The 17,109-nt window shown below is 38.2% G+C and overlaps 1 protein-coding gene across 1 annotated transcript in view; it reads left to right on the top strand.

Moving 5' to 3' along the window:
• PRKN (parkin RBR E3 ubiquitin protein ligase) overlaps positions 1-17,109 on the top strand; it is a 746,949-nt gene that overhangs the window by 712,932 nt on the left and 16,908 nt on the right. The window contains exon 11 of the mRNA XM_026844563.1: positions 15,636-15,722. Within this exon, the coding sequence (XP_026700364.1) occupies positions 15,636-15,722 (87 nt within the window). The remainder of the gene's footprint in view (positions 1-15,635; positions 15,723-17,109) is intronic.

Below are 17,109 nucleotides of genomic sequence, written 5' to 3'. Positions count from 1 at the left end.
GAAAAATTCTGACCTCCTGTGTATCCAAAAATCAGATTGAAGTCAGAAGGGGCTTGTAACGCACAGTTGTGGCACAGAGTTGCAGTAAGCATACTACATAAATATAACACAACATAAGACTCAAAACAAGGTTTGCTAATGATCCTTATTTAATAAAAAGCTACAGTAATAGCCCCCAGATACTGCAATAAGACAACTGGGAGCTGCAGTGGTTTGGGGCCATTATTGTTGAGTGCTTTTAATATTATTTGGAAAAGTAACCTTTCTTTGTTTTCTGTGTGAGCTGGCAGGTTGCCTTTGATGCCAAACAACAAAAATACAGTGGGATCATACACTAGCAGTGGCTATTTTCTTTTTCCTTTGCACTAAATTCCCAGTAGCAGAGGCATTTTAATTTTGAGGGGAAAAGAGAAAAAATACCTCTTCTATCAGATTATAATTATTTCAGGATAAATGATACATTTCTACTTATCAGTGACCCATTGCTATGTTTCTTTTGATTTATGCAAAAATAAACCCCCCAAAAAAGGCTAAGATATCATGATTAGCAACAAAATAGAACCGCAGGCATGTATGCTCAAGTAGTGGGGATTAGACACACACTAATAATTTCCTCAGGCTTGGTTTTATCTGAATAATATATAGAAAAAAGAAAAGTTTCCTTTTCTTTTTTCCCCCTTGATTAATTATCTACTTTTTATGCAGGTCCTAAATACAGAATTTAGCTCATGCTACTCTACTTACCATTGACTCATTTGTATAGAATGCCTTAAGGATACCTTGGGAGGTAGAAAAAGTTAATGTCTCCAAACACATACATTTTTGTTCCTACCCTAAGAGCACTCCAAAGTCATGTGGCTTCATAACTGGAAGGCTTCCAGGTGTGACTGATTCTGAGCCTTTTGAGAGCAGGAAAGGGGATGAGAGGAAGCAGTAATACACTTTGTGTTAGGCTGTAGTATTGTTCTTATTGGTGTTGGTATAGTGATATTGTTACCATTGTTTTATTGTATTATTGCTTTTTTAAGTTCTAACAGTGATTATGAGGGTCTTCCTATGGTCAGAATCAATGTGAGAAGAGTAATGCTTTCAGGTATGAACAAAAGGAAGGTGAAGGTATTGGGAGAGAGGGAGCAAAAACAAGAAGAAATTTCAATCACTTTTTTTAAGACAGTAGGGTTTTTAAGGCATGAAAAAAGATTTTTTTTAAAAAAAAAAAAAGAGAGGACTTTGAATTTTGTTTCAGGAATGCAATGAACAGGGTCAAGTTGTAAATATAGCAGAGAAACAGAAAGAAAAAATGAATTTAGATGGAACTCATAGGAAGAGTAATGAGAGAGGGGAGGCCCAGAAGGAGATACATTACTGTAGCAGAATGTCTTAAATGACAAATATTTAGGTGCATGCTGTGCTTGTCTAGTGACTCTTGATGCCATACAGCCTTATGAATTCATATTCTAGATGTCAGAAACAGGCAGGTAGACCCTGATCCTGAGCAACTGCAAATTAATGTAGCCCACTGGAGAAAACAGTCATGCCCATTTCCATGAGCCCAGAGTCTGGCCACAGTAGCAAGAACTTTCACCTATAATCAGATCATCAGAACACAACCTAATTATCACATAAGATGAATTCCTGAACTCACTTTCTTGTTAAAAAAAAACAAAAAAAACAAAAAACAACAAACAAACAGTAAGCCCTACCACATCAGTTTCCTAGAATCAGTAGATAAATGAGGCATTCATCAGTCATGCATGCTTATTCTAAAGAAGTAGATCATTTGCACTGCAGACAATTTCAGAAACTTTAAACAGGATGTGACAGTTCAGAGTTCTTCTAAAAACAAGACATGTCAGTCAGTAGGCATGGGGATCTCCTAGTGGTGCTTGACTGGACCATGCTTTTCTGAGATGTCAAGCAGCCTTTGCTCCTGCCAGCACTGGTACCCAGATGCACCGTGGTTGATTTGCCTTCTTGTAGTGGATCTTTTGAACCAAGGCTGATTCATGGATGTGTTTTAGTCAAGCATAAACTGTTTTTATATAGAGGTCTGGTGTACTCCCATGCTGGGCAGAAGTTCCAACTTGGAGTGCTCCTTCTGCACCATGCATGTGCAGATAGATATAAGTTTCCTTGGGATTTAAGGGTTGCATCTGCTTTGCTGACTCTGTTGAGAAAAGGGTGAACATCTGGGCTTTGGTTTAGTGTAATCTGTTATGCCATCCAGATTGTAGTTCCATATCATATGTTTACTAGCTGTGAAATTTATGCTAATTGTGGGTCCTAGGAATGCACTGTACATCTATATCTATGTGTGTGAGGAAGATTTCTGTACAGCCATCCAAGATTTTCTTGTCTTTACTGATAAATTCCCTGGATGTATAGAGAGCAAAGAGCTGGAGGAGGACCTTGCATCTACATGCCTTTGATGATGTCTTGTTGTATTACTTCACCTTTGGTAAAACCAGGCAGAAAGTGACTCCTAAGTAAAGACCCTAGGCATGTTTGCACCTGAGAGGAACCTTTGCATCACATTAACCCACTGATGTTGACATATGCAGAGGATTCTCAAGATCATGCAGAATCGGGTCTTAATAAATAATATGCCAAAGAAAAAAAGATAAATAACATGTTGCACAGATTCATACCTGATAAAAATGTGATAATCACATTTTTCAGTTTTCACTAAGCAACTGGAAAACAAAAGCACCAAATCACAGGATCGGGAGGGATGTCTGGAGATCATCCAGTTCAAGCTGACCCCTGTTCAAAGCAGAGTCAGCTGGGGCAGGTTCCTTAGGTCAGGTCAGGTGAGGTTTTGAATGTCACCAAAGTTGGAGACCCCACAACCTCTCTGGGCAACCTGTGTCTGTGTTCAATGTCTAATAAACTACATCTACTGCTCTCCCTTCATCCATCCATCCCAGTCACCTCACTGTAGAAGATTATCAGTTTAGTCAGGCATGATTTCCACTTGACAAATCTGTGATGACTACTCCCAATCACCTTTTTGTCCTCAATATGTCTGAACATGCTTTCTAGGATGAGTTCCTCCATCAGCTTCCCAAATGACCAAGCTGAAGTTGTCCTTTGTCACCAGAGCCTCTCCCCTACTCAGCAGCATGTCCACTCTTTCCTTGCTCTTCCTTTTGTTGCTGATGCACTTGTAGAAGTCCTTGATGCCTTTGTGTCCTTTGCCAGATTCAACTGCAGGCAGGTTTTGGCTTTCCTAACCCCATCCCTGCACATTTTGGTATCATCTCTATATTCCTCTTGGAACCCTGCTCCCACCTCTTGCTTACTTCATGTTTATGTCTGAGTTTAGTCAGGATCTTCTTGTTCATCATACAGATCTCCTACTACTTTTTATGGACTTCCTTATGGTCAGGGTGGACCACTTTTTTGCTGGAGGAGGTGATCCTTGAAAATCAACCCCTGTCCTGGACCTCTGTTTTCTCCAGAGCTGGCTCCCGTGGGATTCTTTAAAGCAGAGTTCCCTGAACAAGCCAAAGTGTGTTCCCCTGAGGTCTAGGTTTGTGGTCATGGGTTTTGTCTTGTTCCCTCCTCTCAGGATCCTAAACAACATCAATTCACAGTCACTGCAGCCTAGGCTGCCTCCAGTCTTCACATCATCTCCAACCGGTTCTTCCTGGATGGAAGTATGAGGTACAGCAGACAATGTCCCCTTTTTGGTTTCTCTATCACTTGTGTCAGGGAATTGTCATCAATGCACTCCAGAAAACTTCTAGATTAGTCATACCCTGCTGTGTTGCCTCCCAGGCAACTAGAGAAATATAGTATAGGTTGGGTGATTTGTAGATCTGTCAGAAATTCAAATAAAAGTAAGAAGACTGCTGAGTTGTAAAATTATTTTTGATAAACATGAAAGATTTACGGAGCATATTTTTTTGTAGACGGGAATCTTGCTACCTGTCAGTATACGCTGATACAGGACAATATTTGTTGGGTTTATACACATTAAGATGTATTCAGAATCTAAATATGGAGTTTCTTTGGCTAAAATGTTTATTGTGTGGTTCATCAAAATGGTACCAAAACAAGTGCCAAATTGTCTGCATTTCCTGTAAACCAGCTCACATTGCAGGGATCATTTTTCGGTAGTTTGTATAATTACTTCACAGAAAATGTCTAGGATCAACAAACCAGAAAAGGATCAGTTTGAAAGGTCAGAGAAGTCACATTATTGACTAGGTATATACTCTGCACATAATTAGCACAAACTGTGTAAGTTTTAGAAAAACATTATTATTTCAGAAGAATCTTATTTGAAACTACACAATTAGCCTTTGCACTAAAAAGAAGGCATAGAATCTGAGGGATCCTTAATAGAAGTTCTGGGTTTTGACAGGGTACTCCTGGCATGAACCAGGCAAGCTATCATTGATTTTTGATCAGACCTGTATTTCCCAGGAAACACCTACTTTTCTTCCTTGAAAGATGAAGCATGGTTTTTTCATTATTATTCCAATGCTTTCTCCATCAGTGTTTACGGAACATTTTGCACAGATGATGCCCCATTCAGAAGAATCAGATATGAAGGTTTTTCAAAAATTTTTGAAATTTCTTTCTCACTTCTCTTCTAAACAATTTTATTTTAGCTTATTTCCCTTTCAGATGACTTGGAATTGCAGAACCTGAGTCTCAATCCATCCTTCAGAGCTTGGAGTTGATGGAGTTCCAAGGCCTGGCTACATCTAATATTAGACTGAGGCTTATCATCAAGTTTTCATGTTTTTGAAATTTGCTCAAAATCTCTCAGTGTTGTTCAGTGTCAATATTCAGACTTAGAAACACCTCTAATTAGAGTCACCTAATGCAGGATTTTTTTGCACTGAAGTATTCACACTCAGAACTTGAACTGAGCAGTTGTTGAACTGAATGGTGCTGGCCTTTGAAGACAATAAGGACTGGATTTGATGATTGTAAATTAGTTATTCTCTAATTGTAAAGGATTTACTTCTTCATAAAACAAGCATAAAGTAGAAGCAGAATAGAGGCTTAAGATCATTCCTTCCCCCCCCCCAAAAAAAAAAAAAAAAAAAAATCTCAGAGAAAGATCCTAATGCCTTGCTTAATCTGGTCACTAAGAGGAAAGGCTCATTCACTAGACCCTAACCAGAAGCTAGGCATTTCCTTAGAAGAAAGAGATTTACAGAAATCTGTTCATTATTTTGTGCTCTCCCTAGCACAGATTAGATGTGTGTTTATAACTATAAAAAGTGCTCCACAGAGGAGATAGCATGAACCCAATAAAACACTTAAAACAGCACCACAGATATCCAAGATACATTATTTATGCTATTTTATTTGCTAGGTGGTCATATTTAGAAGGATGTTCTTTTTACGGGGCTTCAGCTCTTACCAGATTCAAGAGCAGTAAGATGCCCTTGAAACAAGGAGCACCCCTTGCTCCTTTCTGCGTGTTTCAGGGCATCGGAATACCGTTTCTTCTTTATGAGACTGTCTTGTCAGGACTGGTTTTGCATGTATCAGCTGTTAGTAACCCCGCACTGGATCTTAGCTGTTGACTGATTTTTTACAATCTTTTTCAACTCAAAAGCTTAGCAAAGCCTGCTTGTGTTGATTCCTGTGTCACTGCTGCCATCTTCTGGAAAGTTTTCAATATTGCTAGGTGGGCTTTTTTGAATGTAGATCAATTCCAGCAACCAGGAGTTGAAAATATGTGCTTCTTGCACATGATTACAGGAACACAGTCAGAATGGCACAGAATAAAAGTTCGTATGTGGGGTGCCTTGGTTCTGTTAGGGATATTTAAAAATACATTCAGGGAAGTGAGAGGCCTCATTTCTATTGCCATTCAGTGTGAATTAGGTGCTGGGTAATTGCTTAACTCTCATCAGCTTCCCAGCCTGCGAGTTCAGTAGTTCATTTCAAGAACCACGTTAATGAATCCATCAAATTTCCCAGTCTGTTTTCACATATAAATGTGTAGCTAGATGCTCAAATGCCCAGGGCATGCATGCATAGCAGCAGTATTATCATATGGAAATAGGTTTGTCATACTGTTTAAGGGCATATTAATTGAACTCCAAAGCTGCTAGAGCAGGAACTAAAGCCACAGGCAGTAAAATTCATTCCTCGTGGCATTTCTTGTGAACTGATAGATGCATTCAGCAACAAAATATCTTTTTCAAACTTGTGAGAAGAGATATTTTAAAGTAGCTTCCAAATACTTTGCTAAAAAAAAAAAAAAATCAGCTTTTGACATCACACATGTAAAGTGATGCATCTTCTGCAGGAAGAGTATTTTCAAAAGATACACTGTTATACTTGTTATAAAATGCTTTGTCTCACACTTTCTAAAGATATCTTGAGATAACTATCATTTTCTCTCTTTGCGTCTTAGTGCCTTCAAAATAATGCTTCCTTCCATGTAAAATTTTACTTCTTATTCTTCTTTGTATTCATTTTAGTGGTGACAACATATATACTACCTCTTTTCTCTCTACAACATAACTCATGCTCTGACTTTATCTGCTCTAGTGTAAATACTGTGTTTTCCCACTAGAGTTACAGTGGAGTTCTACTACTGTAAGTGGGAGAGATACACAGTTTATGTTTTAATATATGCCTAGAAATAATATCTATTTAGAGGTTTGAGTCTTTTTTTTTCTTCCTTTTTATCAGTTGTAAATAGAATGCTACATTCTTTTGTGAGATACTCAAAATATAGAGAACAATATCTGCTAGATTACAAAAAGTTTTTTAAATAAATACAGTTTAGATACATTTTACAACTTTGACTGCTTTAAAAATGTTCCTTATAGTCATAAATGACTAATCCCCTTACCCCTTGCATTTAGTTTCTAATATATTCCATTAAATTACAAGGTGGCAATAATTTTTTAAAAATGTTTCCTCATATAAATACCATGTAATTTATTATGGAAATAATTTGTAAAAATCTTAAGTTTAGCTGAATCTACTTTGCATTTTGTTAGTCATCCAGGAAAATTGCTCAAAATTATACACTAGGTAGATGTGGTTAAGTGTCTGTACCACTTACTAAAGTCACTTAAAGTGGAACAGAATTAAGCCAATACACAATTGTTTTTTCTCTCCAGTGGTGCCAGCAAGAACCTAATACTGAATTCATTTTCTTTGTCATGTCTGTACTACACAGTGAAGTAATGGATCTCTGTAGTTCTGTATCCCTAAGCTAGCTCCAAGCAGTGCTGAAACATCTACCCAGCATGATAGAGCACCATGCAGAGACCCAGCTCCAGGTCCCAAATGTGCTATAGCTGCATTAGCTACAGATTACTGACATGGCTCTAAGACTTTCAGCAGAGTTACGTTAAAGCTTCTCAGCAGTGTAAGCTGCAAGTACAATTCAGTTTTGCCACCTGAAGAAGAAGGAAAGGGGTTAGGCCTCTTCTGCATAGAAATGAGAAGGCAGAGAGAAGAGGGTTAGCAGGAATTAAGAGCAAAGGAAGATGCCTGGCTGTGACAGCTGGTCCTGAAGAAGGGGTGAGAGTCCATGGTAGCAGCTATTTCTGGGGTTAGGAAGAACTCCTCAAATAGTGATGTTTAATATCTGAGGTCTTGTCATAGTTCCTGTAGCATGACAAGCTAAAAGCCTTGCTCTCTCTGCTTGCTGTCCACAGCTCTGGCACAAGTGAGGTAAGTAACAGGGATGTGAATGTCTTGCTGTGTTTAGCAGCCTGCTACTGTAAGCAACTGCCTACTTTGTTTGGCTTCTTTTTCTAGAGCTAGTTTGGTTGGCATCAACCTGGGCATTCCATCCCAGTGCTTCAGGGTATAGTATTGTTCTGCTCTCTGTTAAAGCCATGCAGCTCTGACAGGGCCAGCTATGCCTGATGAGGCAACCAAAACCATTATCTACTTTGAAAATTTTGCAGTGTTTGAACTCATGTTTGCTTGGGTAGTCAGCTATCATGTGGGATTCCTCAGTGATAACAAGACCTGACTCTATTATGTACACATAATAGCACAACAAATAACAGGGTTTTTTGTACTTTTGGTATTCCACATAATCTTGTTATTAACTCTGCTCTGTAGACTTTTCATTCTTAATTTCTGGAATACGCTAGTTAGTCTCACATCCCAGCCAACATGCTAAGAATAAGACTGTGTAGTATCCTTGTGTGTAGGTATGGAGTAGAGGAATCTGGAAAGAGCATTATCCCTTCTCCCACAGGGACCTGAAGTCATTTCATCTGAGAGAAGCACCTGGGTTCCTCTCAGCTTCTTTCTTCTGTTCTATCCCTTGCAGCACTTGGACCACAAGGCAGTTCAGAAGGGGGCTGGAAAGTAGTAAGGTTTCCCATCCACATAAACCAGCAAACAAGATTTGGGGAGGTCTGGGACAGGTTCTCTGAGCTTATGCTGTCCATTTTACCAGTCCATCTTTTAGATTAATGCCGCCTGATATAAGGCAAGCTCCAGGAGAGTCTGTCTGTTTGCAGGCACAAACTCGTCAGCACTCATTGAAGAGCCTGGGGATGTACGTGCCATCATCTAGATCTGAGGGAATGTGCCCATGGGTTCATGGCTGGGAGTTGGGAGGGAGACTTTCACTTTCAGATTCTGAAGAAAAACATTGAAATCCCTAAGATCTCTTGATGCAGTCCTACACTTAAAGCTTTTAATGTTTATGGGAAATTGCCTCTTACATATTGCTGGCAAATTGCCCTTAGCTTGCAAAAGCTGCACAGAGACTGCAGTTATGTTTTTGACACCGTGTTTTGACAGATTGTCTTACTTCTCACAAGAGTTTGATTTTAGATTAAATATGCATAGTAAATGTGTGTACTTTATTATAATGAAAAAGACCAAAATTGCTTTGCAAGTACTACCGTGCTTTGCAATTGCATTATATCTGATAAAACCGGTGTCATTAAAAATGGATACTTTTTCTGCTGTGGCATTTATCTTCATTGTAGTATTTGCAGGTTTTTCTACAACTGACATTTGGCAAAGCCACAAATCCTAAGTAAACATAGATGCTGCAGATGGTATATATTCTGCTTTTAAGGTTTCTTGCTGTAAGCACAAGAAATACCAAAAGACAGGGTGTGTGAATGACAGTCTCACACTTGGTGCTGGATATAACAAAGTGCCAGAGGCAAAGTCAATCCAATACCCAAGATGTGTCGTTCACAGCAGTACCATGACAAGGACTGTGACATTCGGGGGATGGTGGGGGTGTTTTTAGTTGACTTTGGGTGGAAATAAGTAATAAAGCACATAGCTTCAAAGTAAAAAATGCTTTCTGTTTATGGAGGTTTGAACGCTAGACAAGAATCCAACTGTTCTCTTACTCATAAGATATACTATATGGTAAAACTTTTTCCAGTGAAACTTGGGGTCTGGGGGCTTTTTTTAAAAAAAATATAAAAAATCTGTATGTATGTATGTATCACTCACTATAATATCATAATCTCTATTTGAAAAGTGCAATTGGAAGCTATATTTTTCTAAACAGAAGCACTACAGAGAGATTACTTTGGGTATTATGGGCAGTGCCATATACAATGGCACTGCCCATAATGCCATCAGGAATTATGGCACATTTCCTGATAGCTTTGATTCCCTTAAGGCATGCTCGTATTTTCAATATAAATCTATGCTCCAATCAGCAGCCTATAACTTGGCTACAAAAGCTCATTTAAGATTGAAACCTGGTGCCTTGTAATATTTTACCTTTTTAAGGTGTTTTTTTGATCAGATAATTGTGTTGTCAGAGGGAATGTTTTGCCTTTCCAGTGTTTTACTTGTGATACTCTTTAATAAAACACTCTCCAAATAAAAAACAACCAACCAACAACCAACCAAACAAAATATAGTTGAAAAATCCTGCTAGTCTGATAAAAAATCAGACTATACGTTTGCTGTATACAATATAAACATTTGCTGGTTAGAACTCATAGGAGCTTCTGTGTGACTGGTGACTACTTATTTACACTCTCCCATCATATTTTTAGTTACCTAAAAAAAGGCATGAAAATACTTTACTGGTTACCTTCATTAGGCTAAGTTTTGACCTTCTGAAACCAGGATGTGGTCTTTTGAGGAACGATCTGAGATGATCAGTGGGGAGTTCAATGTTTAAAAACAAAATCTTCTCCCTTGCAGTGGCTGTGATCATGAACAAGTCTCTTTGGTGTGGATCCTCAGTGGCATCTGAGTTTCCACATTAACTTAAGATCCTCATGTTTTAGGGATCTGTGGCCAAGGATTTCTACAAATTAGGCTCCAGTCACTAAAACAGAAATAGTAGTACTTTGCTGCTTCAGAGGAGTATGGTGAGAGGTTCACCTACAATTCCAAGATGATCCGATGTTCTGGTATCAAAGGTGTGCAAGTATCTTAGAATGCTACATTCTTTTGCTTTAACATGTAACATATAACCTGAATGGTTTTGAAGACATAAAAATAAGTCTATCTAGTCCCATATAGAGCTTAGGTTATACTTGGTTTCCCTTGTATACTCTTTAGAATATACTACAGCCTTTTCACATTACAATATCACTTAAGACACATTTTCTGGCAGCCATTAAATAATAATATTAACACCTGTCAGCTGTGGTTTATTTCACCCTGAGCGTGAATTATGATTACAATGTAGTACTCTTGTGGTTTGTATTTGGACTTTATTTTTAGAGGAAAGAGTGAGTAAAAGCACTGAAGGTTGATTTCTTGAAGTACTTTTTTGCCTGAGAAAGCAGGATGAAAATTGTAACCCCTGCATTTTAAATGAAAGGTGAGAAGACCTGTGTTGGTTTTCTTTGTTCATATAATCTGAGGACCCTTTGCATCCTTTGCACCCTAGTTTTGCACTACTGACAGTACTGATGGAGATGTTGATCCTGCCTTCATTCAATAGCTTTAATTTTCATGATTCCCTTTTGTAGTGAAGGGTCCAGATAGCCAACACTGAATGAAGGAAGTTCAAAGAAAAAAGGCAGAATAACAGAGATGACAAAACAATTTTGATAAGATTGCTAGTCGGTATATTCTCAACGACAGCAGGTCATATCAGAAGAAACTGATTTCATTCTATGATATTACAAAAAAAAAAGGTTTAGGAGACTCAGTTCCAACTGACATGGTTAGGGTCTGTGCAGCAGCATCACTATCAGATAGATGCAATATGGATGCCTCACTGGTTGTGTGGATTAAGAACTGGCAGATCACACAAAGTAGTGTTTTCTGTGAAGAATTTATGTATAGCAGGGTATTGCTAGCAGCATTCAACAGGGACTGACAGCAAACCTATCACAATTCAATACTCGACAGTGATTCAGAAGTAGATATAGAGGCTCTGCTGATACAGCACAGCAACAATACAAAGATTAGTCAAATATAATTAATGACAAAAACAAGACAGTCCCCAGAGAAGTGCCATTAATATGATTTGGGGCTGGGGGAGAGAGGGAAGAGGAATGGCTTAACCAGTAAGAAACTTGAGTTTCTCTGTTTAAGTTAAAGAAGAATCAGAGGTATCTTGATTACAGTACATAAATACCTTCACAGGAGGAAAATACAGCTGAAAGAAAGACTTTATTTTAGCAAGGAAATGCAAAGCAGAAAGCAGCGGCTGGAAGCTGAAACCAGAAAGGGTCAAAGTAGACATTAGCTACAATTTTTAACAGTGATTTTGAAGGGCCATTAAGGCACTGTACTGGAGGTATGAATGCATCTTTCCTCACATGATATCTTTAATCTGGATGTGATTGTCTTTTTTGGAAGATACACTTTGGCCAAACCATGTGTCGTGCATAGTCTGTTTTACAGTCTAGCTAATAGCGATAACTGTAGGAGTGAAGATGTGGCGGTCCAGATTTCAACATGGAATGCAGAAGCCTGGTAAGAAATCTGGGTCTGTCCTTAAGTTGTTAGCTCACACCTAAGTCCCTGGCAGTGCACCTATGGTGCTGCAGATTAAGCGTTGGCTATGACTACCTCACTGCAACCTTGCATTCATTCTGCTGTGTAGACACATAGGGAGGAGGTAAAGCTGAAAAGGAACATCTGAGTTGTGAAGTAACTTTAAAATGACAGTAGGGAGCTCAAACTTGAAGCTTTGTGTAAAAATTCAAGAGTGGAAGTATTGTATTGAAGTTGGAAGAAAGAGAATTTTAACAGTGATGTTTTATAAGCGCTATAGAGATTACCAGAGACCAAAGAGAAGGCATTTGCAGTAGGCAAGAGGGAGAATGAGAGCTGTGGTGCTTAATCCAAGGGAAAACAGATCTTTGAAATGTTGTGAAAAACGGCAAAATCTTGTTTGCAGCAAACCAATCAGCATAGCATGTAAATGACAAACCCATTTTCCTTTCATCCAAGAAAAGAGCTACATTCTGCTCCCACTTCCAAACTTAAAACACTATAAATGGGCCAGTCAGGAATAACTGAGACTACAGCTTGGTTTCACAATCCTAGTTTTTATTCAGTGTCATTCTTGGCACTGCAGATGTCATCTGTGGGGTCTGAATTCCATAGAGCTGACAAGAGTTTGGTCTGATTTTACCTTTCTTTGAATGATCTTAAAGATTTTAAAAACAGTATCTGGATCCCTGTTGAGGTTTTTAATACCTCCTATTCTGAGGTCACTTGGATTCAGAATTTCTGCTTAGGTGTATCTCATATATTTTTACAGGTACTCAAAAGCCTGTAATAGCACACACAGAGGTTATATTAATTTCTAGTGCCTAAATCCCTTAAGTGCTTTGGAGATTTCCCTGCTAATCCTCTTTTTAATGTGTAAACCTAGAGGGTAGGTTTGGGACCTCTGGGATTTATTCTTTGTATTGGTTGTTTTCCAACCCAAGAATCTTTGAAGGGTAACAACGGTAAGTGCTAAATACACAAAGACATAGACAGTTTATATGCTGTTTATATTATCACAGTAATCTGCCAGTCTTTTTTTGGCAAATGAAAGGAAAGAAAGTGTGACGATTATTATTAATTACACTACTTACAGTAATTTTAAACACTTACTAATATTAAATTTATGCAAAAGTGTTAAATCCTGACTGAACAACTTAAACCCTTCTCTTTCCAAGGGCAAAATAACTGTATTAATATTAATGCAGCCACAAAATACAAGTCAACTGACAGCATTTTTTTGCAGTTGCTGTATTTTATTACTGAAACTTTATTATATTTTTCATGTCTGAATGTAAAAAATGAATAAAACTATCACAAACTGCTCTTTGTTGTAAGTGACAAGCCTTTTCTTTATGATGCATGCTTTGCCATAAAAAGAGAGTGCTTAATGCATTTGTGTCGGGAGATGCCTATTTATTCTGACAAACCGATCAGCCTCGGGGGTGTTCTTTTGCCACAGAACTGATTTTACATCTCATCCATTATCTAATAAGATGTGAAAAGAGTATCCTGTCTCACCAAAAAACATCAGGCTTTGTTTCATTGCAAGGATGTGGCATGCTCACTCATGGACTTACTTGCAGGATATACAATTGTTAGCGAAAGGCCCAGTTATACACTCAGGCATGTTTCCAGTACAGCAAGCCTAGGGGGAAAACATTGGGAACATTGGTCCTGGGGATTATTTATTTTAAAGGTAAGTATAAAAAGTGGCCTGTTTAATGAGAAAATGCATTTCACATTTTTAAATAATACAGCACGAGTTTATTAATTTTATTGTTATAATCAATAGCAATGCCACATAAACTACATTGTGAGGCAGCCAGAATGTTTTTGCAAAATAATGCCCTGATTGGATTTTTTTTCCTTTCTTCAGTGTTTCCCCCTTTTCAATGTTTATGAAAGGTTTATAATTATACTTGCCTGGGAAAAGTGAGAGAGGCTGGAGTGAGGAAAGCGTTGTGTGATAAGGCAGTGATAAAGCAAGTATATACGAAATGCTTTCAGACAACTGTTTTCAGCCAGATGTGTTCATAAGGAAATCAAGTCACAAAGGAAAAAGAGAATAGGACATACAGCAGGAAAAAGACTTAAACCTGGCCATAACCTTAATTGTTAAGGGATAACAAGTCTTCGAGATATTAGGTACCCAGACAGAGAGTACCTCTCTATATGTGTTTGAGCAGTGCTCAACGCGATGAAACATCTGACCACTAATTCAGTGCAAACTGTTGTATTTAAATTATGCTCTATTACAATAATGGAGCCTCTCATACAGCATAACCTTGCAAAACTGCCTCCACTGTTAAACTATTTGCTAACAAGTGCAAGTGAATTAATAAATCTGTGTTAGTTGAAGTAAAATAAAACATTTTAAATCATTGACAAAATAGTAGAGAGAAGTGACAAGAATGAAAACAAGTGATTAGGTTTGATATCTCTGAAAGTTAGAACACTCACTCCACTCCACTCCAAATTTCCCTGACTTTCTGAATAACAGGATCAATCCTTTTAGTCCTGCACAATGCTTCTTTTCATAAAAGTGCAGTTTCTTTAGCATGACAATGAAATGTGATTTTCAGTGCTTCTTAGAAAAGTGACAATACAGCTTGAAAGAGTTCAAAATGAAATTGCAAAAGCTGGAATTTGTGGCAGACAAATGTTCTAGTGTCATGTCCTCCTGATATCCTTTATTCATTACATGTGAATGCATCTCTATCTAAAAATCAAGGCTGTTTTATCAGTCTTACTTATAATGCCAGTCAGAATGGCTTACCACTGAGAGATCTTTCAGAGTCCAGAGTTGCATCAAGACAGCATAGATTTAAAATGGCATAAAAGAGACCCATTTTACATTACTGACTTTTCCCCTTACCTGCAAGGACACAGAATTTAATGCAGCATTGATGGGTCAAAGATTTTGACACATATCAAGACAGATACCTTCATTATAGAGTTTTTTAAAAAAGGCATCAAACTTGATACATATATGAACCAGTTTAGGTGGCAGAGGCAGCTCAGACTGAGGTAGGGACAATTGTTTTACTCATCTGCAAAAGACATTACTTTTCAATGAAGTCTTATGTAAAGAACAATGTAAATTAAGGAAGATGAAACCAGAACAATTGCTAGAAATGCAATAAGGGTCTACAGGTAGTCCCCTAAAATCCATGTTAAGGAACCTATCACTGTGTTCTTTCTGGGGATTTTTTTAAATCATTCTATAAATGTCTATGGCAAGGATATAATTTTCTAGAAAATGGCATTTCATATGGCCTATGTAAAGTGATCATCCCGTAGTAAACTCAGCAATAGTTTTCCATAGGGAATGCATTTGAATCAGAACTATGAATAGACTATTTTCATTAGCAAACACTATAAAACAGAACTGCTTGTTTCAGCCAGTACCCTTCTTGTATAAACAGATTTCACTGTAGGAGAAACACGCCCAGAAATATCTCATATGACTTTATGTCCCTAAATGGACCGTGTAGCAAAATCTCATTTTTAATAATGACATTTATGTTACTTCACCAATGGAATGTATAATAATAACAGCAAAACTGTTGTGTTAATGATCAGAGTGTATAATAAGATGCACAATTAGGAGGATTATAGGAATTTAATGGGATGAGAAGGGCAAGAGATCATCTGCTATATGACTCTTCATGATTGTAACCTGCTGTCTATATCCCTAATGTGTTTTTATGACTTGTGTGCTGTGGTTTGTTTTCCAGTTTGTGTTCTGCCGTGAATGTAAAGAAGAATACCATGAAGGGGAATGCATCTCTCTCCTCAGCATGCAGGGAGCCATGGCCCAGAAGGTAGGGATCCCACAACTCATTACATCGTGATCATTATCCCTGGCCCAGCTAGAGCGACATTTGTCAAATGAGTCCTAATTATAATCCTAAGTAAAAGCAATTATGCTCATGCTGAATTACTCCAGCCATCAGAGTTGCCGAATTGGCTTTGCAGTGGATTTCAGTCACTTTGATTGATAGAGTAGCTGAGTTCTGTCACGAACACACAGGGCTCTGCCATCAGTTGATAAAGAAAAGGCCTTCCCAATGGGCTTTTGGGGTTGTCTCTATTCAGTGTGAGCACTTTTGAAAGGCTTTCTGTAGTCTTGCTGCCTTTCAGCTTATTTTCAGAGCACCAGTCAGGAAATCATGTGGGTTTGGTCTGAATAACAGCCTATGCAGAAAATGCTTGTGATAATTTATGTTTTAGCTTAGAGAAATAAAATATGGATTGCCAAGGCTGAAAGCTGTTAAATGATAATTATTCTAGGCTGTTCTATAATTTTGTAGCTATTGTAGCTATAGACCTGGACAGGAAATAGTTTTTCTCTCTTGGCATTTCTCTTTGTTTGCGATTCAATTTTCCCTTCTCTTCATGGCAAATAAATCAGAGTCATTCCAATTAAAAAAAAAAAAAAAAAAAAAAAAAAAAAAAAAAAAAAGAAAGTGCAAAGAACGGGAGAGATACCCCCTAAATATCTCACAGCTTGATGCCCAGGGTGTCCTCCTAGGAAGCAGAAAACTGATATTCAGATGTCTGGCAAGTTTGATGCTAAGAGGAAACTCAAACCCTGAGCCCACATAGTCCAACATGGCAGATGCAGGACTGTGGGCAGGTGCTGATGGGGACTTGAGGCCAGCCAGCTCTCAGCGAGGCATGGCCAGCTCCTGTCAGTGCCTTCAGGCAGGCTCTGTCTGAGGCTGGTTTTCAAGCTTCTCACTCTTTGAACTGGGAGAGAACTGAAGGCTTACTGGGAACCTTTGCCATGTGCTGCCATGAGAGAGTTCATTTGCCATACTTTGGAGACACTGCACTATGCTATGACCTGTGTAGAGATTCTTCTCTTGAACCTTTCTTAGTGAAACTGTTCTAATCTATTTTAAAAATTAGCACGGAATTAAACAGCCTGTATCCTAGTAGTTGGTCAGAGTATCTACCTCTGGTGCCTTAGAACAAGTGTACTGTCTGAGGCCCAAAATCCCATCTACTTTCCCAGCCACTGCTGATTTGTGATTCAGATGTGGTATTTCGTATTTAGCAGCTATCAGCAAATTTTTATTCCATGACTTTGTGCAGCCCCCTTTTTGAAGCCATATATATACGAGGAGATTTTCAGCTTAACTATGAAGAACAATCACCTTTTGTTTATGGTAGCTTAGAACAGCCTTTCAGTTCCCATTCACATCT

This window comes from Athene cunicularia (genome assembly GCF_003259725.1).
Source record: "Athene cunicularia isolate RWA chromosome 3 unlocalized genomic scaffold, athCun1 chr3_part1, whole genome shotgun sequence".
Lineage (NCBI taxonomy): Eukaryota > Metazoa > Chordata > Aves > Strigiformes > Strigidae > Athene > Athene cunicularia.
Note: the sequence above shows the minus strand (reverse complement) of the source record. Positions and strands in the feature narration are given on the sequence as shown.